The 25,858-nt window shown below is 36.2% G+C and overlaps 1 protein-coding gene across 2 annotated transcripts in view; it reads left to right on the top strand.

Moving 5' to 3' along the window:
- Nucleotides 1-24,793, top strand: part of LOC142351600 (glutamyl aminopeptidase-like) — a 32,216-nt gene extending 7,423 nt beyond the window's left edge. Inside the window, exons 6-11 of one of the 2 annotated variants that reach the window (XM_075403737.1) lie at nt 630-674; nt 7,038-7,295; nt 9,685-9,794; nt 10,365-10,596; nt 11,097-11,355; nt 23,203-24,793. In XM_075403737.1, coding sequence (XP_075259852.1) covers nt 630-674; nt 7,038-7,295; nt 9,685-9,794; nt 10,365-10,596; nt 11,097-11,355; nt 23,203-23,940 — 1,642 coding nt within the window. In that variant the 3' untranslated portion in view covers nt 23,941-24,793. Of the gene's footprint in view, nt 1-629; nt 678-7,037; nt 7,296-9,684; nt 9,795-10,364; nt 10,597-11,096; nt 11,356-23,202 lie in introns of both variants that reach the window. The other variant, XM_075403736.1, reaches the window with a different exon arrangement.
- The last annotated feature ends 1,065 nt before the right edge of the window (nt 24,794-25,858 follow it).

Here is a 25,858-nt window from a genome sequence, read left to right as displayed (position 1 = left end):
TTTTCATTGTGCAAACCTTGTGACAAGGCGGGAAAACTGTTTTTTTAAGCTTGGAATTACTCAAAACTTTAGTTATTGATTAAAGATATTTCAAATATTTTAAGTATCTTAAATTTTATGCTTGAGTATTAAGCGATCAAATATCACATCTTGAAAATTGTGGTTTTTAAGTTTAGTAATCTGTTGACTTACAAATCAATCAAAACAAAACTGATCTTAAAAGAACTTTGTTCTAAATAGAAAATTGCAAATAAAAGCTTTGTATGCAAATAAAAGATTACGAAAGATAAACTTTTTCCCTATTTGATTTAATTTTTTTTGTTAGTCAATTTGTTGCTTAAAACATAAATCATACTTCATAAAACATAAAACTACGTTTTGATTTGAGGTTTCCCTACTATTTAGCCATGCTATGATAAGCCACCTATTTTACACCACTATCCATACTGTTGAAACTGGCCATCACTTGACTAGGACCCCTGGGATTTTTTGATGACTTGTCGAGTAATTTTCATTTTATGCTGCGTAATTTATACTATACGAGTTGCAAAAACAAATTTCCATTCTATTTTAGATCTATTTATCATTATCATACTTTCTTGTTCTTAAGACGGATTTTTTTGTTTTAGATTCATCAAAACAGAATCGGACATCGTGGCCAACTTTGACAAAATGTTGTTAGCTTTCACCGCCCCCCTCAGCGTATAATTTTTTCACTAGAATTTATAATTATATATGCTTACTCTAATGATGGTTAATCTTTCTTGGTTATCTTCCCAAAATTTTGTTTCTTGATACCTATTCAAAGATTTTCAGGTTGGTTCATATCTTGGCGTTTTATAGCCATGTAACATGGCAAAATCTTGTCAAGATTAACATTAATGTTTTAGCATATTCTAAACAAGGCCTATTCGATAACCAAAAATTGATACTGTTTGGATTTTAGCCAATCAAAAATTACTATTTTAATTTAGCCAATCACATTCTAGGATTCATAATTTTGATATTTTCATGTTCCATTGACTTGAATGAAATTCAAATTATTTACTCCAACTAATTTCATGTCTTGCGAAACTGTACCATATTTTACTACTGAATTATTAGTTATTAAAGACCAGACACTTATATTGGTTTTAAGAAATGATTTGTGGATTTGTCGCAATTTCAATAGTGAACAAAAAGATGAGAGAATTTTGCTTTTACGATTTCATAATGTGAACAAGTAAACGGGTGTGTGCTCCCATTGATCTAACCAAATGACCTTATAAACGGTCAGATAATAACTCAACTTAATAGCTACTAATTCTGTTTCAAAGTAAAGATAATTATAGATCACAGTTTTTGGGTGTGAAGGATTATCAGGATATTATGATCAAATTATCTTGAAATGATCGAACGCTATGTGTAGGTTTTGGATCTTTTCCATCAACGGCCTCCCCCGTACATACCTAGTAGGGAATGGCCTCCCCATCTGAGCAATAATAAACATGAATGCTATCACGGTCAACAATATGCGTAGCGTCAGATAATCTAAAATCAAGCGGAATGTAATAGGGAATCGGGGATCGGTGTTCACGGTCATGAGTACCTTTCCCGCACTGTCGCACGTATTCCAAAAATTGCAGCGGCGAAGGTCACGAGATCGAACTTTGATGTTTGCGGAACAATATTTAGTTTGACTCACTTTTTTTATGGAAAGAGTTCGACTGGACTTATGAAAACGATTAGCTTCGACTATATCTAGTGTCCTGACGGTTTAATTTAATTCAATATATACCCCCACCTGGAATTCCGCCAGTTGCATTTTTTCTATTAATATTCCTTTTTGGTGTATAAATATATATTAATTTTTTCCGGAGGCTTAGGCTCTGATTAATGGTGGCTTGGAGGATGCTTTCAATGTTTTCTGCGATACATTTTAACAGCATGCTAAACGGGAAGAAATCAAATAAAACCTAAGTAGTAATTAATTGCATCAAAATCCTTTGAATTTTGAATTATAGGTTTAAAAGAATAATTAATGCCAACTAGCAACCATGTCTCTGCTCGGGACAAAATTTTGTATCTTTAAGATATTTTAAGTATTTAATTTATGCTCTGATCAGAGACTGTTTCGGCCGGTGATCGGAAAATAGATCGAAAGGACAAAAGATCAAAAGCAAAAATTGGGACAAAAGATCAAAGATGAAATTAATCAAAGTTGCGAATTGGCCAAACAGATATAAGCGCTCACTTATGTTACAGCACAAACGTTCGGGACTGATACTTTTTTCGGTTGCAATAGAGTGATATCAAGTCCAACGGGCCGCTAAGGCATGGCGAGGTGTGATAATTTTTATTCCAGCTCGCAAAAAAAGCTCAAAATCAGGCATTGAGAAAAGAGATTAATTTTGGATCTTGTGCTCCAATTTTTCCGTTTTCGATTTTCTGTTTGCTCTTTTGATCTTTTGTCCAATCACCGTTGTGGCTTGCGACGTCATATGGATCAGCACACGATACGTCTGATGAAAACAGTCATTTTTGATCGATCTATAATTTGTTTTATAAAAATTTGACAGTATCTGATTTTTACAGAGAACCAGGCTAATACCTTTGTAGGAATAGAATATTTGTTATTCATTTGCTTGTTTTGGTTTTTTTTGGTTATGGTTAGACAAATCGACAAACAGAAACTAAACAAGCAAAATTACAGAAAATCTCATGTCTCCTACCTTACTTATATTATTTATTATATCAATTCTTGAAAAATTGATACAACCTAATGAAAATACTGAGTTAGTTATTCTTAATTGTGATTCCTCAAAACCATTTCAATTAGAAAACAAAAACGTTTCTTTAATTAGGAGAATTTTTCATTCTGAGGTTTTTTTCTTTGATTACAAATTCATCCGCAATCGTTTCTCAGCTTGTCATCTTCTTTTGCTTTGTTTTTTTTTAATTACTAATTGCAGTTTAACTTTTGATTAAAATGATATCAACGTTTTAAGAACCTGCAATGACAGTTCTTATTACTTTGACAATACAGAACATTTCCTACTGAATTCATTGCTAGCGCAATGGAGACTAGTTGTCATAACAGACATTATCGATCTATTAAATTCAATCAGTTCTTTTTCTTATTGAGATGATTTCTTGATAATGCTTGATAGTTGTTTTTAATTTTATATATGTTTATAGAAAGCGAATTTTCTCATTATTGTTCCGACCCCTCTTGAGGGGGGGGGAGGAACTATATACTCAACTGGGTTTTTTTTTTTTTTGTTCAGTCAATTTTGGCCGATCGATATATTCATCGTAGAGAAATGAGACTGGTATCATTAGAAAGCTTGTCCAGCGTAGAATGTGGAATTAAAAAGATTTTTTTGATTTTCGTTTTTGACAGGGAGATATCGGGGTTTAAACTTTCGAGAAAATAGAGTGAATTCCGTTGATTTCATTCACCTTTTTTCGGCATTTTTGACTAAAATTTCGCCAATTTTGATAAAATTTAATAAAATTTTTCAAGAAAATGTTGTTGATTTTATGTTTAAAGACAAAATACATTGTCGGCTATTTTCATTGAATTTTTTGTCACAAATTCCGGCTAAAAATTTCACAAAATTCAGACTTTTTCATCAAAAACAGCACGAAATAAGTTTCTTTAGTCCCTTCTGATTAAATTTGCAGGAAGAGCACATCCAAACACCACAAACACAATCTTTGTAGAATTAAAAGGGGGCTATTTCCACTTTAACTTCCGTTGAGGGTGCTCTGTAAATAAAACTTTGCCGTTTTTTGCTAACTTTATTCGTTGATTATCAAAAACGCAGCATTTACTTATGATTTTTAACAAACAAAATATCTTTATCAATGACATTCCAACAATTAAACACTCTTGATGCACAATCAACATTAGCTGATTCTGTACCAATCTTGGACCGTTACTATCCAAAAATAATTCGGATTGTCATCAGTCGGTTTTTTATTTAAAAAAATTCGATCATTTTATACTAATTAAATAGCAGAACATTTCAAATCAAAGCTCACTAGTGATTGGTCTTATTGGCTTCCTAAATAGCTTGCAATTAGTTTATCTAGTTGATTGCTTAAAAGCTTATGGTCGTTTTGACTTTTTAAAATATTTGATTTTTAAATATAAAATAGCTTATTAAACTTTGCCTCCATTTTTCTCTTATTTTGGTCAACTTGTAGCTTATGGTCAGCAATCAAAGAGTGCTTTTTCTTTCTGCTGAAATAAAATTTAGTCTTTATTCCGGTTTTACGCCTTAAGGTATTGTGTTCTGGCTTTAATACTACTAGATTTAACAATTTTTTTATTTTCTTAGGGCATTTGGCCATTTTTCAAGTTTTCAAATTTTGTCAAATTATCACGTTTTTGTTTATCCATATATCACATTTTTCTTGTTCAAAATAACTCAAAATTGATACTATTTAAATTCTTAAAGATATAGATTGTGGTTCTTTACCGCTTCGACAATACTTTCTCGAAGAATTTAATTGAAATTTTTAAATTTGTCTTTAACTGTCGTTTTACTTTGTTTTTTAGTCGTATTTATTTTCCTGTACAATGACCGATTTGATTGGCTTTTCCTGAAAGAGTAGATGAGCCGATGTTCTGATATTAGAAGATAGATAATGGCTTTCATGACTTTGAAAACAATTGTTTTCCAAAATGAAAAAAAAAAATTATTTCAACTTCGCAATTTTGTTCCTTTTATTGTCTGTTTGTTACCTGGTCTCGTTAATTAAAGGTCAAAGATGACATTATTTTCGTCAGGGGAAGGTGTCAAAGCGATTGTTGTCACAAAATCTAATGTTTCTAAAGAATTCGTAATGATTTTACTGGCTTCGACACGGGTTTTTCACAAAAAAAAGTAAAAAAAAAAACAAGTATTACATAAGTTTGCATTCTTTTTTTCCTTTTTGTCTAATTGTTGCTTATTTTAATTAATGAGCGGCCACATAATACATTATCGGTGTTTGACGAAGGTGCAATCGAACATACTTTGGGGGCAAAAGTATGGCTTTATGGCTTCCAAAGCATTTTCTGACAAGTTTTAATTGATTTTTATTTTGTTGTCTATTTGCTGTTTTTTTTTGTAATTGCATAAAAAATTGAATACCAAGAGTACTTAATTCCCTTCTATAGAAGTATTGGTAACTCTAAACCTATGGGAAATTTTAGTTGATTCCTGATGGTTTTCATTACTTTGAAATTAGTTGTTTTTTCTAAAAATTCAGCGAATTTTCTAACTTTAAAGTTTCTGTTCTTTATTGTCAAATTGTTACCAAGCTTTATTATGAACTGGTGAATAACCATTTTTTTTCTGGTGAATTACAATTTATTTCGTTTATTTTCAGTGTTATCTGACGCTGTTTTGACTTTTTTATTAAGTTTTATTTTTTAAAACGGACATAAATTTTTTGATGTGATTAATGTTTGTTGTTGTTGTTTGATTTTGCCGTTCGTGTTCGCTCGCTTTCTTAATATCGGCATATCTCATGAATCTAATGCATCACTTTTTACCTCACTGACTTTTTTGCTTTGGAGGCTATCTTTTCGTTCATACACCAATTTTTTTTTTGAAAAATACTTGAACTTTTTGTGTTTTTCTATCTGTTCCTCATTTGGTAGACAATTATGCCAAAATTGTGGATGAGCGGGGTCGGAACCTTATGTGCGATCGCACATTACCGAGCCGCCTTGTTTTTTCAAAATTGAAATCAGCAATTTGCAGTTTTCAGTCACATTCAAAAATACTTAAGGAATCATGTTCTGTATCTTACTGATGTTAAATTTTAAATTGAAGTCAAGAATTTGAAAAATTCTTATGAAGGATACCTTCAATCGCTGATTATTTCAGTAAATCATTACTCTAACTCTAACTAAACTAATATTTGAAAATGATTGAATTTTAACCAACCAAAATCTTTAAAATTTTATTACAGGCAATCAAATGATTCTCAATTTTGGTATGTTATCGTTCCACTGACTTAAATGAAATTCAAGTTTTTATTTCAAACTTGTCAAACTTAAATCAATAATTTTAAAATTTTCATGACAGACATTTTCAATTGCTTGAACAACTTGAGTGTATTATTAACAATGCAATGGGAAACAAATTGATTTCTCAACACAAGGAGCAATAATAGTCACTAAATATCATTTTCCTTCTTGTGATGAGCATTTTAAATAAACTTTGGAACACACTTTGCTGCAAAATATAAGTTAATTCAAAAGTTTGCAAAAAATCAAACTTTGTGCGAAATTTAACAATAGTCTTTTTTTCCTGCTAAAACTAGGAATCTCTGCAGTTGAGTATCCAAAAAGTAATACTGATTAGGAAAGAAATGAGGATAACTGGATTTTTGATGAAATTTAATTGTTTTTGCTTACTTGATTCTGCTGCGTTAGCCGAGTACTGGAACAAAATAAACAAAGCATTTCCTTTCATTTAGTTTGCCGAATTCTCAATCAGTGCAAATAAATAGGAAAGTTAGCGCTTTGAGCTCCAAACAGCAGTTTGATGTTATATGTCTTGAAATTCTTTTTCGGGTTACTTTGTCAATTTCAGAAATTGTTGAAAAATATTTGGAGGATCTTTTGCTGAACTGTAAACTTCAAAAAAAACTACTTCACAACTGGAAGTCTTAAGCAATCATCTGAAAATAAATGACATCCAATAAGAATAGTTGAACCATTCTGAAGAACCGCCAATAATCAAAACACTACTCAAAGTTTTTGTTCATCGTGCTTTTTTGTTCAATCCTAAGTCGAGGACTTGTATTCTTGCTCAAAATAAACGTCAAGTCAACCTAAAGGATTAAAGGGATATGGGTTAATCCAAAGTCTTTTTTGTCCAACTATCGTCGGGGAACGATCTTGTCATGCTCAGCTTTTGTCAAACACTGTATTTTCACGAGACAGACCTCACAGCTAGGCTAATTTGAAGAAAATGGGAAATTAAGCAAATATGGACGAGGGTTTTAAGAGGGGCGGTGATATGGAAACAAACAAACATACGCATATGATGCAGCTCTTATGGAAAATCCTGCTTCCTAATAGAGATGATCCACGAAACTATGGTTACGAGTGCCAAGGCAATCTCCTCCCCCACCCCAGTCACATTCTCTGATCTGGAAACTGTCCACTCCTCGTTGCCTGTTGGAACCAGGATGCATCCTGACAATTTAGGAACTGATCCCTTCATCCAGGGTATCAGGTCGTACCTGGACAAGTATGCATATTCAACAGCATCCAATTACGATTTGTGGGCTTCGTTTGCAAGCATGGAGTAAGTAAATTTATGTTTCTCTTAACCCTCTTCGAAAATGCATGCCGTAATCCGTACGTCATATCAAAGTCCATTGTCTAATGTCAATTGTGTAAATCGTCATTATTTATAAAGAAAAATTGTCTTAAAAGATTTAAAACAGTTAAAGTTGACTCAGGTGACCGATTCACTGGGGAATGGATTATAAAGTACAAAATTTCACCAATTGCTTCAACAAATACTGATGCAGTCTCTTTCAAATTCATCCTCTTCAATTTTTGAGAAACTTTCTGCTACCCTGGACCTCTAGATAAGGAAAATATAACTCTAAAAAGGCGCTGATATAAGGGAACTAAGAAGGCTTGGCGATATGCATTTGCAAATAGTGTTCCGACCCCGCTCAACCTCCCTCATTTTTAACTATTTTGTTTTTTTAAAAGTGGACGAAAACTTGCAAAAATTCTCTTTTTGTTCGAAAATAATCGTTCTATGAATAAAAAAATCGCTTTAAATCCAAACCCCCACTAAACGGATTGAATAATTACAATAATTACGCATTAGAGGGCCGCTAAGAGCTGTTATTAGCCGAACTAAAAGAAAAGACAAACCTCAAAAACATATAATAACAATCGTTGATGACGATCAAAATCCAGCGTGGTTTTTAACAAAAATTATTCAATAACAAATTCAGAGTAGCATCACACATAAGTAATATAAACAAATTAACTTGCAATTAACTGGAAAAAATGCAAAACTGTTTTCATTGACTCTAGGTTACAAGTAGACAATAAAAAAGATTAAAAGAGCAAAGATTAAAAAACCGTTAAAATTGTTTGAAAGCAATTAGTTTGAAAGAGCTGGAAACTATCAACTGGAATCATTTATTTCCATGCCTCCACAGGAAGCAAATGAGATCAAACATTATCCACAACATGTTATGAGGTGATGATAATGAACGAAATATACAGAAAAAACTCAAGAATCGTTTGATCATTGCGCGAACACTGTGTCAAGGCTTATTAAAACCAGAATCTATTCGAAGAAAGCAAACGATATGTTCATTTGCACCTTCCTTTAACGTCCTCAATGCGATATCAGGGCCGTAATTGTGCTCATAAAATGACATTACAACAAGAAATAATCTCAAAAACGGCCAAATGCCCTAAAATAAAAAATAAATTACGTAGAATACAGGTAGAACTCAAAATTTCACTATCAATTTTACCCAAACACATTCAGTCCGGAAGCCACAGCGTCTTGAATTTTGCACTGAAAAAACAATACTTGTTTATTGTTCCTGTAAAGGGGAATTTTCATTGCTGTTGTTGTAGTTTGAACTCTTTACTGTCTTAAGAAACAAAAATTGCGAAAAAAGAGAGCCCAGCACAATTCCAAAAATATTTTCATTGCTATATTCCACAATTGAGACACCAATAGCTTTGTTAGTGCTGCTCGTCCATTGAGAGCAGGTAAATCTCTTAATTTAGCAGAATAGAATTTGACAGTTAACAAACAAAATAACAAAAATAAAAGATTAATCTTCAAGAATCATCAAACTCAGCTAGCGAAAACTGCCAAATTTTTAGTTCCTGAACATATTTGAAGCACGCGGAATCACATTTAATCTTACAAAAGGTTGACGAAAGAATTGTTTTAAAGCCTGCTTTTGATTTGTTGTATTCCAGGTATGCATTTTTTATACAGTTTGATTTTTGGTTCATTGAGTAACATTTCGTCCCTAAAACATTTTTTAGTCGGGATGCCTTTAAAATAGCGACCAACGACTAAATGAATGACAAATTTCTAAGTTGTTACAACTTTATAGTCCTCTTCACCTAAAAGAGAGCTTTTCTTTCTTTCTGAATTGAACTCTTTGTACAATGTTTGACAATTTCAACGAAAAAACAATAACTCGCTCCCCAACATTGTTTTAGCTAGGTAATACTAAAAAAACTGAACCCGAACAATTATTTACTATACACTTGGCTTCAGTCCATAATTTATTCTACTTTTTTTCTACTGCATTGATACATTATTAGAATCAGATCATTTGGATAGATTGTTGAGAGTTTTTTACATTTGTGTTCTGTCTATCAACGTTATATATGATTCCAAGCAATGTATGATGTTCAATATTAAGATTTTATATCTTTCTAACTTCTATGAAGTGATTGAAATACTCTCAGTTCAATAAAATAGACGTTAAATGTATTTTCATGATGCTCCTAGTTAAAGTTTATTTAAACGCTTGTTTTTTATGCAGGGTATTATATGACCATTTAGGAAGAAACCATGTAGTTACATTTAATATATCAATTACAATAATTATAAACACAAAATGTATTTTTTTATTTCCTGGAATCATTTGTCGTATAAAATGTAACTTTGCGTATGTTCAATTATTCATTAGGGGCCAACAGCCTTGCAAAGAAGACGATGTGCATGTTGAGGACATGATGAGAACATGGACTGAGGAGTGGGGGTATCCTATGGTCACTGTGTCTGTCAACTACGACACAGGTGTGCTACTTCTTCATGTACCTGTCTATTTTAATTACGTACCTGTCATTCTAATTTAGTCTGGGGCAACTCTTACGCCTGGTTGGTCTGATAGACAAACGTATTTATAGGTTTGCATCTGAGGACGGGGGTCGGAAGCGGAATAAGTGTTATTCAATAAACGATTTAAGATTTAATGGGTCTGCAATTGGTTGAAATGCAGCACTGCGCTCTTAAAATATTTTACACCCCCTTAGACAAATAACACCTCTCGATCATATATCAAAATTGAGATATAGTTTAGTGGGTGCATATTATTTGAACCCCCCCCCCCCCCCGACGCACGTGCAAAATTTTTACATAATGATGTACTGTGTAATGACACGTGCTCTGGAACGGGGGGGGGGGGGGGGAGTGAGCGCAAACGGAAAAGATCCCAAAATTGAAAAGATTTAGGCAGCCCGGGAAATTTTTGCTAGTTCTGTACAGAATTTCAAGTTATTTAACACTACTAGCTTTGATTTTTTTTCATTTGGTCAAACTGACAAATCAAAATAAATGGATCACAATGAGAAACAATTTCTTTTTTAGGTGTGATAACTTTCAAACAGCAGAAATTCGTGACTGACTTCAGCGGCAATGATTTATACGAGCAGTTTTCACCCAACGCAGTTACGTGGATTCTTCAACTGGATCTCAGGACCAGCAAAGGTCGACTACTTAAGCCAGTTTGGATCACCGAAAGGGAACATAACATCACTCTGGACAAAGAGACTCTCGGAGATTGGGTTATGGTCCAGACAAACTCAAGGAGTTACTACAGGTTAGAGAACGCAACATCGTTTATGATCAATCAGTAATAACCCGTGCCGAGATTTTTTTGATTTTCAAACAAAAGAAACAGTCTGTTTTACTCCGAAACCGATCAAGACCCTGTACGTTTTTTGCCGTCGAATCGACCGGTTTTTGACGTTTTTAAACATAAGAAGCGTCCGTTTTCGTCGTTTTGAAAACCGACGTTTTGCGCCCTTAAGTTGAGATGTAATATTCCTCGACCACCAGCTTAGTGGTAAACCTCCCGCTCACCCCGCCTCCACCCCCCCTTCCCCCCCCCCCCCCCTCCTCGCCCCCAAGGGCGCAAGCGTTATCTTTCTAAATGGAAACTTGCTATAAAACAAGACAAACTTTTGTAATTAAGAGGTTATAAACAACACCTGTGAACTAGAGAAAATTTGAAAGAAAATTAAAAGCCAGTAAAAACTCACCGGCCACCGAGAGACTGTAAAGGCTTCCATAATATCATAACATACTAATTTTTTCCAGGGTCAACTACGATTATATAACGTGGCGAAATCTGATTTCCGCCATTGAGCGGAATTCTTCCGTTTTCTCCGCAATGCAGAAGGCGGATTTGGTGGACGATGCTTGGGCACTGGCTTTCGCGTCCACCATTTCTATGAAGATTCCCCTGCGGATCACCCCATTTGCAGTTGTTAATGAAACGGATTCTGTTTTTTGGACTAGTGTTCTTTCAGTTTTGAGAGATCGAATCAATATCTATGGGACCGACAGTCCGATACAGGTAACAGCAGGCATAATTTATGTGTTCAAGTTTACTCCAACTAAAAAAAACTACGTACCAAAATTATGACATGATTTGGTGCGCAGAAAATATTACTTTTTTCTGAGAAACGTGCTGAGAAACGTTTCTTTAGTTCGAAACGTGCAAGTGTCTGACAAGATGACCACCGTTTTCATTGTACAATGATCTTGCAATCATTTTGCAAGAAAAAATCTTGCTTGATAATTGTCATTAATCGAGAGAATTTGCTAACTATTAATTCGTGTAACTTTATGAGGTTTAAAATTCTCCATGAGGAAATCTACAGTCACAGCTCCTTCAAATTATACGGAAAGAAAAACCACAAGCTTGTTTACCACTAGCCCCTATATTTAAATCCGCTACAAAGTTTCCCTCAAATTCAGTCTTAAAACAGTTCGCCGTTCCTGGTCTAAAAATGTTCCCGGGCTTCTTTTTGATTTTAACAAGCTTTGCAAAAATTACTTAGCTGCTAAAATTTGTTTTAACAACTTCACTCCTGCAACTTTTGGGATTCAGAATTTATTGTAATTCTGAGAAAATTTTGATTGATTTTGAAAAAATCTACAGAGCAAATAATCTACAAAGAAAACTTCGTATTCAATTTCTTTGAAAAAAAATCAAAATTGCTCAAGTGATATTTCGATAAAGTAGGTGAAGGTTAAAAAATTAACTTTACTAAAATTTGTTGCGAAACAAGCAAATATTTTTGGTAGAAGAAAATAGAATTGGGAAAACCATCAGAAGTTGTCATTTGTAACTGCTCAGTCTTTTTTTCTGGTTAGCGATGTACCAAAATGTACCAAATTGATCACCTTTCAAAAAACAAAAATCAACCTTATTGCTGTAGTTTTCTGCCGCCTGAAATAAAGGCTGTAAATTTTCATTGGCTATTAGAATTTATCTTTTTTAGCAACCGAGGGTTCGAGCCCTTTATAACACTACGTAGACATTTTTGACTCAAAAAACGTTTGAAAATTAGTTTTTTGGTTCTTATCATTTATAGGTAGAAAAAAATTATAACTTTTTTTTAAATACAGATTACATCTTGAGCATTTGGAGACTGATTAAATTATCCAGCTATATGCGAAATTTTGACACACTTTCTGGAGAATACATTTTTTTCCGTGATTAGTTATAACATCTTCCTCCGTAAAGGAATCAAAAACCTTTGTGCTCATTTTTTGAAGCAGAAAACAACAAATATTGTTAATGAAAGCTTTGATTTTTGTCCTTACAAAAATAACAGCAATTACAGTTTTAACTTCGCGACTTTACGATGTCAATCTGATTGTGGGAATCGATACTTTATTTTAAACAATATTCAATAAAGATAAATATTGCAGTGAATGCAGTGAAACTATGTAAGTTCACCGCTAGAGTAAGCGGTGAACCTACAAAAATTCACCACATTTCACCGCCTACTACAAGTAACCGTCCTTGCACTGACTCAAACCTCTCACCTCCTTCTTCCATGTCAGCCACTTCTTTTTCCACTGCGCAACTTCTCACTACAATCCTGCATATTTGTTTACGCGTTGAACTTTTGTAAGATTATCGGTGAAATTACAAATTTTAGCGGAGAAATGCGGTGAAGTGTGGAGATTTTTTGTAAGTTCACCGCTAACTCTAGTGATGAAACTACATAAATCCACCGCTCAAAAAAAGTTTCAAAAAGATGTATGATTATTCGTGGGTAATTTTTCTTGCGTCTTTTAATAAATGTAACTTCACCTCGTTGAACAAAAGACAATTCGAAGTGTTTTCTAAGCGGTGCACTTCTATAAGTTCACCACTAAGTTAAGCTGTGAATTTATGTAATTTCATCGCATTCACCGCTCATCTTGCATAATTTTGACACCTTTTTTCGAAGCTGTGAATTTAGGTAATTTCACCGCTGAATTCATTGGTGAAATTATGTAATTTTACCGTAATGTTTTCACCACATTCATCGCCTGATTTATGTAATTTCACCGCATTCACCGCTTATCTTACAAAAGTTTCCGCATTCAACGCTTAGCTTGCATAGTTTTGCGTTGAATTGCGTTGACACCTGTACCCGGGTAATCAGTTTTTGAGTTTTCAAAAAACATTTTTTTTTCTAAAAACACGTTTAATTTGTAATTAACAGCTGATTACTTAAAATACGGAGAAACAATACAAATATGTTAATCATTGTGGAGCTGAAAACTTAAAACAGATAGCTTTCAACCGTAATCAATTTATAAAACAAATAGCTTTTAAGCAAAATTAATTCATATTGTACAGTATTCAACTTTGCTATCAAACTTGTGACTATTTGATTCATCAAATTTTTCCTTTACTCGAAAATATTTTTCTTGAAGCAAAAAAAGCAATATTAATAATCTCATTTTTGATTATTTAATAGTTTTTTTTATTTGTTGCTAAACTTCATCACATTTTGAACCCTTTAAAAACAAAAAATAAACACAAATTTCACACACAAAATGACTAAAAATGAATGAAAATAACGCTGCGAAGAGTGCCAGTTTTTGAAATACGTAGTTGAGTCAGAAAATTAACAAGATGTTGCAAAATAATCAATCCGAAAAATACATCGAAAACAAAAATATCTTTTTTAAAAGAATAATTGTAACGGCTGCTCTCCTATCAAAGTCAAGGAAAACTTTACACCGCCCAGTTCGTTTCAGCGGTTTCAAATCTGTCCGGATATTATGTTTTTGCAGTTAATTTTTGTGAACTGTATTATCCGCTATACTGTAGAATACCGTTGCATTACTTGTTGCTCAATTACTCCTGATAACTAATCGCTCAGCTTTGCTGTATGACAAACTTGTTTCTCTCAGAATAACAAAATAATTCAAATTGAAACAATCAATATTTGTTGAGTTCTTGGTTAATAACTCAAGTTATAAACCGAAAATAGGAATTTCCGTTCGTACAAATTGTAGCCCTATAGCTTGGCTATAACTATGCAAAGTGTCAACCTGCTGCAGTAAGCAGTTGTAAAACAGGATATCTTACCAGTTGCAAATCTGTTAATAATAATATTTTTCAAAATTCAGAATTAGCAATTCTCTCTATTGGTTTCAATAACACCAATGTTGAACTATAGTAGGCTTCGTTAAGCCAGTAAGAGAAACTGACTTTATGCTTTGCATAAAGTTTCTCTTACTTAGGAACTTCGTTCCTCAGAAAGAAAGTTTTGAGAATATCAAAGTTAATTCTCTTTTCACAAGTCAAAGTAAAGTTAAAACTGTACAATCACTAATATGATCTACAGAAACAAGACACGATGACAAGTAATTTACCGCTCAAGAAAGTGTGCTTCAATACGCACTGTATGTCAGTTTAATAAGACCAATTTTATGAGTTTATTCTGATTTTTGGTAGTTTTTCAAGCTCCTTTTATGCTGCTAGTCACGTGGATTTACATGTCAAATTCAACTGTTGATTGGTTGTAGATAATAATGTCAACAGAATGTGAACACTTTTCCATAACGTCACTTTTTCAGTGTAAATTTGATGTCATGGGAAAATTGTTAACCATGTAGAAGTTTTGTCGAATATTCTGTATCAATAACAGGTTGATTCGCAATCCAATCGCAAAGAATCTGATGCAATACTGTTAAGTCGTAGTATTGTTTTGCTGGTTGTTGAGGTAGTTCGAGTTTGAGTTATAGTTTGACTTCATGAATGACGATTGCGTACTAATAATAGTTGCTAAATATAAATGTTGAACAAAATGACCAAATCCGTATGACTTCAATAGAATGTAGAATTAAATTTCGCTTGTCACGTTATTCTAAATTGAACTGCTTGAACTGACCTTGAAGCGCTATTCAATTTGATTTCTGAGTTGTTAAGCTCAGCCGCAATATCGCCGGCCCTGTTTTCCATCGCGAAAACATCTTTTCCAGGTAGTACTGGGGCGAGCTTCACTACTGGTCTCTTGTACACTCCGTCGTTCGTTCGAACTATCGCTGATCCAATCACACCATCAGACCCATCGATGGTCTCCGTAACTAGACCTAAGATGTAATATCCACGCTTATCGCTGTCTTCGATCAACCAAACGAGATCGCCTTCTTTAAGGGTTTCATTCGCCGTAGATCGCCATTTTTGCCGATTATTCAGAGTTGGCAGATATTCTTTACGAAATCTGTCCCATATGAGATTTGCATATGCATGAGTTTGTCGAAAGAGCTTTCGATGATCAACAAATTCTTCCGCGCATGGTAGGTAGGGTAAGCAAACGTTCTTGTTGCCAAGTAGAAGTGATTGGGGGTCAATGCCTCCAAGTCATTAACATCTGAACTGACTGGAGTCAAAGGTCTTGAGTTCAAAGTCTGTTCAACAATACACATCGTTGTTGAAAGAACGTCCTCGGTGACTGATCTGTTCCCCAACACTGCATACATTGCCTTCTTGCAACTTCTCACCAACCGCTCCCATACTCCTCCAGAGTGAGGTGCTGCGGGTGGGTTGAACTTCCATCTGATTCCTCGTTGAACTAGATGTTCTTCGATCCCTTCTTTGTTCCATGCCGCAACGTACTCTGCAAACTCTCTTTCAGCTCCAACAAAGTTTGTCCCGTTGTCACTGACGATTGTACTCGGTTTGCCTCTTCGCGCAATAAATCTCATTATTGCATTGAGACAACTATCTGTGTCCAACTTGGGTACCACTTCTATATGCACCGCTCTCATAGTTAGACAAGTAAAGAGACAACACCATCGCTTTTCGTTCCTTCGCCCAATCTTCACAATGAAAGGGCCAAAGTAGTCAACTCCAACGTTTTTAAAGGCTGTTGAAGCATCTAACCGCTCTTCCGGTAGATCTGCCATTACTGGTGCTATCGTTTGTGCTCTGCCCTTTCTGCAGGTAACGCACTTATTCTTGATTGATCTTAAGGCGTTCCGTATGCCTAGAATCCACATCTTCTGCTGAACAATGATTCTTACATGCTCAGTGCCCTCGTGGTGATTGTCCTTGTGCTCGTTTCGCAAGAATAATTCAACCACATGATGTTTCCAATGTAGCAAAATTGGATGCTTTGCCTTGAAGTCCAATTGACTTTTGCCTATTCTGCCTTTGGATTGAATAAGTCCTTCTTTATCTATGAAGGGTGAGAATTGTAGAATTTTGCTGCCTTTTGGAATTTCCTTTTCAGCTTTGAGAGATTTCATCTCTTCACCAAACTGTTCTTGCTGTAGTAACTTGAAGATTGTTGCTTTTGCTTTTTCTCTTTCTTCAATGCTGACTACGAGTGTTGCTGGTTTGTGTTTGTTCAATGCTCGCTGTACGTATGCCACTGTATTTACTAGTCTGTTGAAGTTACTGAATCGTTCCCACTGGATGACAGCTTTCTTCTCTTCAGCCTGTATCATGAAGACTGACGAGGGTATATTCTCTTCATCTGAGGCAAACATGAGGTTCACTTGCTGTGGCCATTCGCTTTCTGGTTGTTTCAACCAGGCCGGTCCAGTTAGCCACTCACTTCTCTTGAGTTCCTCAATGTTGATTGCTCTGGTGCCAATGTCCGCTGGGTTGTTGATACCGCTCACATGTTTCCACTGTGAAACATCAGTTGTATCTAGTATCTCAGCCACTCGATTGGCCACAAACACTTGTTGTTTACGATGGGAACTGTGTATCCACTGCAATACCGTAGTTGAGTCTGACCAAAAACTGCAACTATTTATCTTCATTTCATGTTCCTTAACTATCTGTTCTTTCAACCTCACTGCCATGACTGCCGCTTGCAATTCCAATCGCGGTATTGAAAGATGCCTCATCGGTGCTACTCTGCATTTTCCAATAACAAATGCTAAGTCAGCTGAGTATTCTTTTGGTTGTGAACGTAGATAGGCCACTGCACACATCGTGTCTTCAGATGCGTCAGCAAACACATGAAGTTCGGTTTTATCCCTCTCTCTGTTGAAGTATCTTCTATCGATGCTGGTTTCAGCCACTATTGGAAGTGGTTCTTTCCATCTCAGGAATTCTTCTTCTTCACTAGGCTCCACTTCGTTGTCCCAATGTTGTCCATTTTTAGTCCAGATGCCTTTCAGAAGTCGTCTCATATTAACACTGAACGGAGCAAACAATCCGATCGGGTCGAATACTGAAGATACCGGTGACAGAATCTTCCTCTGGGTTATAGGGGTTTCCACTTCCTTGTTGGTACCTCTACACACTTGAAGGCTGTCATCAGTAACGGTCCATTGTAGTCCTAGCACTGAAGATCCCTCCGTGCTGGGTTCCACTTCGACTTGCTTCGTGTTGCTGATTGACTTCAAGTCCTCTGGGATTGCTTCGATGACTGCATCGCTGTTGCTTATCCACTTCTTCAATTCTAATCCATGTTGTGAGAGAAAAGGTTGTAGTTGATTGAAGACTTCAATTGCTTCTTCCGGGGTTTCTACTGATTTGATGAAATCATCCATGTAGAAGTTGTTTTGTATTGCCTTGGTTGCTATTGGATACTCTTTTTCGTTGTCCAGTCCCACTCGCTTGAGAGCATAGTTCGCGCAAGTTGGAGAACTCTTAGCTCCAAATACGTGACGCTGATATTCGTATATCTGAACAGGTTCGTTAGTTCTTGGACGCCATAAAAACCTCAAGCAACTTCTATCCTGTTCGGGAACTTGCACTTGTAGAAACATCGATTCGATGTCGGCTGTTAGGGCTATTGGTCCTTCACGGAATCTGAATATTGTTCCAATCAACCCATGTAGCAGATCAGGTCCTGCTAGTAGCTTGTCATTTAGGCATACTTCTTTGTACTTTGAGGCAGCATTGCAAACACGTCTTACTTTGCCAAGCTTGTTCGGGTTTAGCACTGGATGGTGTGGCAAATACCATTCTTTCCCGAAGTTGCCTTTCACTTCGGACTCGTCCAATATCTTTACGAATCCTTTTTCTACGTCTGTATCTATTGACTGTTGATACAAACTCTTCAAGTTTGGGTCCCTTTGGAATCTTCGCTCCAGTGAGTAAAGCTGACCCAGGGCTGAGCTGTAGTTGTTCGGTAGGTTTGGCTCTGGTTCACTCCACAGCATTCCCACTTCGTACCGCTCGCCTGTGAACTTCGTCGTACTCTCTAGCATCTTCTGTGCCTGCAGTTCCTTCTTTGACTGACTGACGACGTTGATTTTGGAAGCATAGGTTTCTATGTCCCACCAGGATTGGATATTCTCAGCCACTTTCACATCTTCCGTGATGGCGAAATGACAAACATTTTGTCTTCTTTTGCCCGTCATGGGTCCACTGACTACCCATCCTAGCTCTGTTAGAACGGCGAAAGGTTCACTTCGTGTTCCTATCTTGTAGTCCAATGGTCATTGTAGCTCATAAGCATCTTGACCAAGGATGATGCCAACTTCCACCAAGTTGAAGCTTTTGTTGGGTAAAACATTCAAGTGGTTGAAGCTTTGCTTCAGATTGTTGTAGTTGTAGTTTGTGTTTCCCGAAGAGATTGACGGGTGTGCAAACGCTTCGATTGAATGCACCTTTGAATGTACTCCTTTTATTTTTAGAGGAACCTTTTCTGTCTTCAGATCCTTCGTTCCGTGTATGCCAGCTATGTTGAGCGTCACATCGGTGCCTTGGGCTCGTAACTTCTCTTGCACACTTTGATCGATGAATGAAACCATTGATCCACTATCGAGGAAAGCATATGTGTTCAGCCTGTTGCCACGGCTCTGTATTGAGACAGGAACTATCTGAAGAAAGCTAGTAACTTCGTTACTCTGGTTTATTGTTGCTGCGCTTACGTTGACTGCGTGATTGCCCTCGTCCATTTGGTTTTCTGAGTTCAGCAATCGGTTGTGCTTCTTGTTGCATCCATTGATGCCGCACGCATTGACTTTACAATCTTTGATTGCATGCCCTTTGCCTAGACATCCGTAACATAAGCGTTGCTTCCTCACTGCTGCGTACCGATCATTCACACTCATGTTTCTGAATAGTGGACAGTTCCATATTTTATGAGTGCCATCAGCTAGTGGACAGTGATCACTTTGCGTTTGCTTCGTTTCTTTCACGTTGGAACTTGCACTGAAGTTCGACGTTTTCGAGAACCGTTTGTCTCTATTTGTGCTTCTTCGGTCTTCTTCTCTTCGCTCTCCCTTGAAAGCTGAAAACCCTTCGTGCACGAATGCTATCCTAGATAGCAACTTTTCAAACATAATCAGATCAGGCCAATCTTCATCTTTATCATCAACATAGAACCACCACTTCTCTTTGAGAACTTGGGGTAGTTTATCTACTGCCATATACAATGTCGAGCTTGATTGCAGATCACCAATCTGCTTGTACTCTTTGAGCACATTCACAAAGTTCGAAACAATAACTGAGAAACTGATCAGACCTGTCGAGTCGTGTGGTTTCACCTGACTTGCTTTGCGAAGACTCTCCAGTTGTGCATCAATGATCACATGAGGCCTTCCAAATTTCCTCTACAGATTTCTCCATGCAGCACCATAGAACTGTCCAGAATAGCCCATTCCAGAGATTGCTGACCTTGCCTTGCCTGTCAGTAGAGTCTTCAGATGGCTCATCTTCTCTGAGTCTGGTATTGGTCGTTGATCCACTGTAGCAATGAACATACTAGACCACTCCGGCCATTCGAGAGGGTTCCCGTCGAAGTTGTTCAACTTCAGCTTTGGTAGGCTACTACTACCTGAATAGCCAGTTTTGTATAGTATTAGACCAGCTCTGGGGGAAACGTCTAGGTCTTCAACACTTGAGGATCGGTCTCGTGAACTGCGATATCGTGAGAAGTGACTTTGCCTGTTCACTTCAGGGGTTACTTCGAAGCGAGCTGTTGATCGATCTGGTGTTAGAAGGTTGTCGATTCTGCTGGCCCAGTCAGAGACATCTCTCTTCTTGGGGGTCCAGTTGAAAGGTGATTTGTCTCGAGCACCAGTTGATTGGGAACGAGCATCATCGTTTTCTAATGCCGTTCTCTTCACTTTGCGCTCCAGCTCACGCTCTTCCTCCAGCAGTTGATGCTTGGTTTCCAGTTCTTTCATTTGCATTTCCAGCTCTAGCCTCCTCCGCTCGAACCGTGCCTGTTCAAGTCGCATCTTGGTTTCGAACTCGATATCAAACTTCTTCATCCTTTCCTCGCGCCTTTGCTTTGCTTAAGATGTTTCCGAAACATTCTCCGTCTCTTGGCCACTTGCTGTTGCTCCATTTTGCACTGTTTGAGCAACTGGGCTGTCCGTTGGGTAGTTGTTGTGGCTCTCGCTGTCATTCACAGCTTTGGTTGCGTTGTTTTGCTCTGCATTCATTTCTGGTTGCGTGCCTTTGCTTATATATGAAAGCCAATGATAGTCCAAACTTGCTTTGTACTTCCTTGCTTCTTTCAGATGTTCTTCAACGAAATTTGCTTGGTAGGGCACAAGCTTGTTTTGACGCTGCAGTTGCTTGGGTTTTTCTTCCTCTAGGAGGTGGACAGTCTGTTGATAGAGGACCTTTAATTTGTTGGGTCGATCTGAATCTTCAATTATTTTGTAGCCAAGACTTCTTTTAGTGTTGACTTCTTCTACTAAGTCTCGGAATCTCTTGTCGTACCTGTGAGCTGTTGATTGAAACTCCTCTCTGCTGGTTGTGCTCGAATTGCCTGGTTGCTGTTTGCTTTGCTTGTTCCGTTTAAAAGAGGTCAATTCTTCAATGTGTTTTGTGAATTGCACTCTTCTGTTCGCCTCACTGGCCTGTTGGTGTTGATTTGTTTGATTCTCGTTGAGGGGTGCCTTCGGCTCTCTCTTCATCAGATTGGACAGCAGTTTGCCTTCCACTGTCCGGGTCGGCGGACCAAATGTAACGGCTGCTCTCCTATCAAAGTCAAGGAAAACTTTACACCGCCCAGTTCGTTTCAGCGGTTTCAAATCTGTCCGGATATTATGTTTTTGCAGTTAACTTTTGTGAACTGTATTATCCGCTATACTGTAGAATACCGTTGGATTACTTGTTGCTCAATTATTCCTGATAACTAATCGCTTAGCTTTGCTGTTTGACAAACTTGTTTCTCTCAGAATAACAAAATAATTCAAATTGAAACAATCAATATTTGTTGAGTTCTTGGTTAATAACTCAAGTTATAAACCGAATATAGGAATTTCCGTTCGTACAAATTGTAGCCCTATAGCTTGGCTATAACTATGCAAAGTGTCAACCTGCTGCAGTAAGCAGTTGTAAAACAGGATATCTTACCAGTTGCAAATCTGTTAATAATAATATTTTTCAAAATTCAGAATTAGCAAGTCTCTCTATTGGTTTCAATAACACCAATGTTGAACTAGAGTAGGCTTCGTTAAGCCAGTAAGAAAAACTGACTTTATGCTTTGCATAAAGTTTCTCTTACTTAGGAACTTCGTTCCTCAGAAAGAAAGTTTTGAGAATGTCAAAGTTAATTCTCTTTTCACAAGTCAAAGTAAAGTTAAAACTGTACAATCACTAATATGATCTACAGAAACAAGACACGATAACAAGTAATTTACCGCTCAAAAAAGTGTGCTTCAATACGCACTGTATGTCAGTTTAATAATACCAATTTTATGAGTTTCTTCTGATTTTTGGTAGTTTTTCAAGCTCCTTTTATGCTGCTAGTCACGTGGATTTACATGTCAAATTCAACTGTTGATTGGTTGTAGATAATAATGTCGACAGAATGTGAACACTTTTCCATAACGTCCCTTTTTCAGTGTAAATTTGATGTCATGGGAAATTTGTTAACCATGTAGAAGTTTTGTCGAATATTCTGTATCAATAACAGGTTGATTCGCAATCCAATCGCAAAGAATCTGATGCAATACTGTTAGGTCGTAGTATTGTTTTGCTGGTTGTTGAGGTAGTTCGAGTTTGAGTTATAGTTTGACTTCATGAATGACGATTGCGTACCAATAATAGTTGCTAAATATAAATGTTGAACAAAATGACCAAATCCGTATGACTTCAATAGAATGTAGCATTAAATTTCGCTTGTCACGGTATTCTAAATTGAACTGCTTGAACTGACCTTGAAGCGCTATTCAATTTGATTTCTGAGTTGTTAAGCTCAGCCGCAATAATAATAGTGTTTTTGTTATGTTTATTTTACTTTAATTTTTAACTTCCTTTGATTTGACTCTCTAAATGTTATTTTGTTTTTCAACTCCAAAGCAGACAACAAACACGTTCTTTCTTGTTTTTAGTTTCTTTATTGTTAAATCTTTTATTATTCGAACCTCACTAGTGTCTAAAATTGTCTCTACATACTTCGGCTGATATCGTCTTTATTCAAGTTGACTTGATTTTTTTCACTGACTGAAAGTTAGTTGTAAAAAAGAACTTAGACAATAACCATTATGGGCTAGTGATTTTTCCCATGATTCTTCCCATTATCCTAGTAAGATTGGATTTCAAAAAAAAGTAATCTTAGAGTTGATGGAGATATTAATAATCTTTTAACGCTAAAACTTATTTAACAGCTGTCAGTATTTTTTAAATTAAACAGACTAAAAATTGGTCTCAATCTTTTTCAACAAAAAATTGGATGAAAATTTCGTGCGAACCAACAGTTCACCACTAAACCAAAAGCCATAATTCTGCAATGCATTCATTACACAGAATTAATTTCAATTTTTTTAATCAGAAGAGAAGAGCCCAGTTTTTGAGTGAACACCTGCAGTCAATTAAAATGTTAGTGAAAAAATGTGACTGCGTGGACCTCAAAATCATGAGATGAGGTCCACGCAGTCAAAATATTACTAGCTTTTTTCTGCTTTATGAATGTTTCGTTTCAGACTTTTGTATTCTGCTCTTTTTTGCTTGTGCCATGATATATTTATTTATGCTTAGGATGCTTTCTCCAGTTACTGCAAGGGAATTCTGGCCCACTATCCTTCCGAGTCGAAGAGGCAAATATTCTACCCAAAACAGGATGTTACTGCTCTTGTATACGAACAAATGCTGGCTGAAACAAAAGAATCTTCATTCATGCAAACGCTCAAAACCCGCTATGATACTTATGTGGAGCGCAGTTTCCCTTCAGATAATAGTTTACATGTCCTTACACTTTGCTACGCTGCCAAGTATTTTGGAATAAACGAAACGGTCTTCGCAAAATTCATAGACGCTCAAAATGTCAGTATGTTCTCATTATCAGTTTCGTATTTCACAAATGATTTAAGTCAGTTTAAACAAGTTTTTAATATGACCCAATACCCCCCATTTGTAAATGCTCCTTTAATTTGGCACCCTAGACGACTCACAAATTGTGGTCACTATGCGGGCGAAGATTTCATGTGGAATTACGTTATGGATAACTGGGATTTGGTATGGAATCAAACGGCCAGAGATCAAGCCAGAGCCTTCCTTGTGGACATACACTTCAAATCGCTTCCCTTTACCAAACAAAAACTGGCAAAAATTGAACAGTTCGAGAGAGATAAGTTTGACAAACTGGGTTCGACACAGAACAAATTTCTGGAAATCAAGCGGCGAGTTGTAAGATATGTTAAGTGGAAAGAGGAGAAATTTTGGGGTCGATTGGCTGTTCTTTTGGAAAGAGAACGGCGAACTGAATTTTTAGTGTGACCTACACCAGCCAATGGTCAAAACCGAGTTTCCGAATTGAATAACCTAAATGACCCTCCAAATTGTAAAAACTCTGAAACAAAATTCAAATTCGAAGTATATTGAGTAGATTTAGATTTATCCACACTCACAAACGCACTCACGCTCTCTCATACACACAATCAACACAATCACACACACACTCACATACACACATACACACGCATGCACGCACGCTCACACACACACACACACACACACACACACACCTCACAAACACACACACATGCACACACACACACACAACACAAAAACACAAACACAAACACAAACACACACACACACACACACACACACACACACACACATACAGACATACACACGCACGCACGCACGCGCTCACGCACACACACACACACACACACACACACACACACACACACACACACACACACAAACACACACACACAAAAACACAAACACACACACACAAACACACACACAAACACACACATACACACACATACACACAGTCACACACACACACACCCACACAAACAGGAAGAAAAAAGAAAGTGGGCAAAGTAAAAACTAACTGTTGAACATTAATATATCAAACAGATTGTTTCTTCAGCAAACATGTCTGGTTTGAAAACATATTAATGTAAATCAATGTAAATGAATTTTTTCAATGCATTTGTTGTTTTCATTCAATTTGGTTCGATAAATTTAAAGGATTTTTTCGATTCAAATTATTTCGTTGCTCTTTTCTTAACACAACTGAAATATCTGCTCGTTAAGATAACTTTGATTGCTTCATACTCAAATAGCCCAGTTATCAATCAAACATTCAATAATAAAAATAAACTCAATATGTTTTTTATGACCGCAAGCACAATTACGCTCGAATTCTATGATCACACCATACCCATTTAATATCGAAATGTTGTCTGATAATATTTGTATTTAAATCTGTTACTGAGAAAAAAAACAAAATCCGTTTTTTGATCAGACGTTTTTCCACATGAAATTGTTTCTGATCAGACAAATGTGATCCCGCGGCTTTTCAGATTATCATATGTTCCTGTGAGAGGTCGGAGTCTGTAAATATGCGCGCGAAATGCAGAGGTGTTCATGAGTGGGCATGATTATGAGTCAATTCGATCTGTGTGCTCAACTTCTGAAACCTTACCTTTAATCAAGATCTACTTTTTCCTGCTTCTGATATACGATATTTTATATCACGATAAATGTTATATGATATATTATTAGCAACTTCAGAAAGTTTTTTTTCACCTCATTCGTGTTAAATTTGTTTTCCCAATAATTTTTTCATTACTTTTGGCAATATTGAAAAAAATTGTGAGTTATAGCTAAAGGATAGCAGTCTCTATTGGTTTTGTTTTGAGCAAAATTTTCAATTGCGCGAGCTAATTGATGATTTTTTTAAATCACTTTAACAGAGTTGCTACAATGTCCAGAAATTGATCCGGATTTCGTGACAGAGATCGTTCTGTTTGTCTCAATTTAGGGCGAATAATCGTTCAACCAATCAAAAAGAAGTTGAAAACAAAAATGTATTTTGAGCACATGCCGCGAGAAATCTTGGCAGCATTTTGTCAAATAAGAGATGTCATTTTTGAATATCTCAGGGGCTGCTGAGAATTTATGTTAGTCCCGGCAACGTAAAAATGACGAATCATACAAGTAAGTAAAATATATATTGTCATTGCAGCGGTAAGAGAGGAGAGACAATAAAAAAAATCAATTTTTGAACAATTTCGATATCAATAACAAAATATTCTAAAATCACAGTTTTAACATTTTTCCCATATATCAAAAAGAAGCCTTTACCATGTAATTCCACCGAATAAAAAGCATAAATATATGTTAAATTAATCAGTCCAACATGTTGAATCCAAGCTAAATAATTAGTCTT

Source organism: Convolutriloba macropyga, chromosome 13 (assembly GCF_964194025.1).
Source record: "Convolutriloba macropyga chromosome 13, txConMacr16.3, whole genome shotgun sequence".
Lineage (NCBI taxonomy): Eukaryota > Metazoa > Xenacoelomorpha > Acoela > Convolutidae > Convolutriloba > Convolutriloba macropyga.
This window is presented reverse-complemented; position numbering and strand designations above follow the sequence as displayed.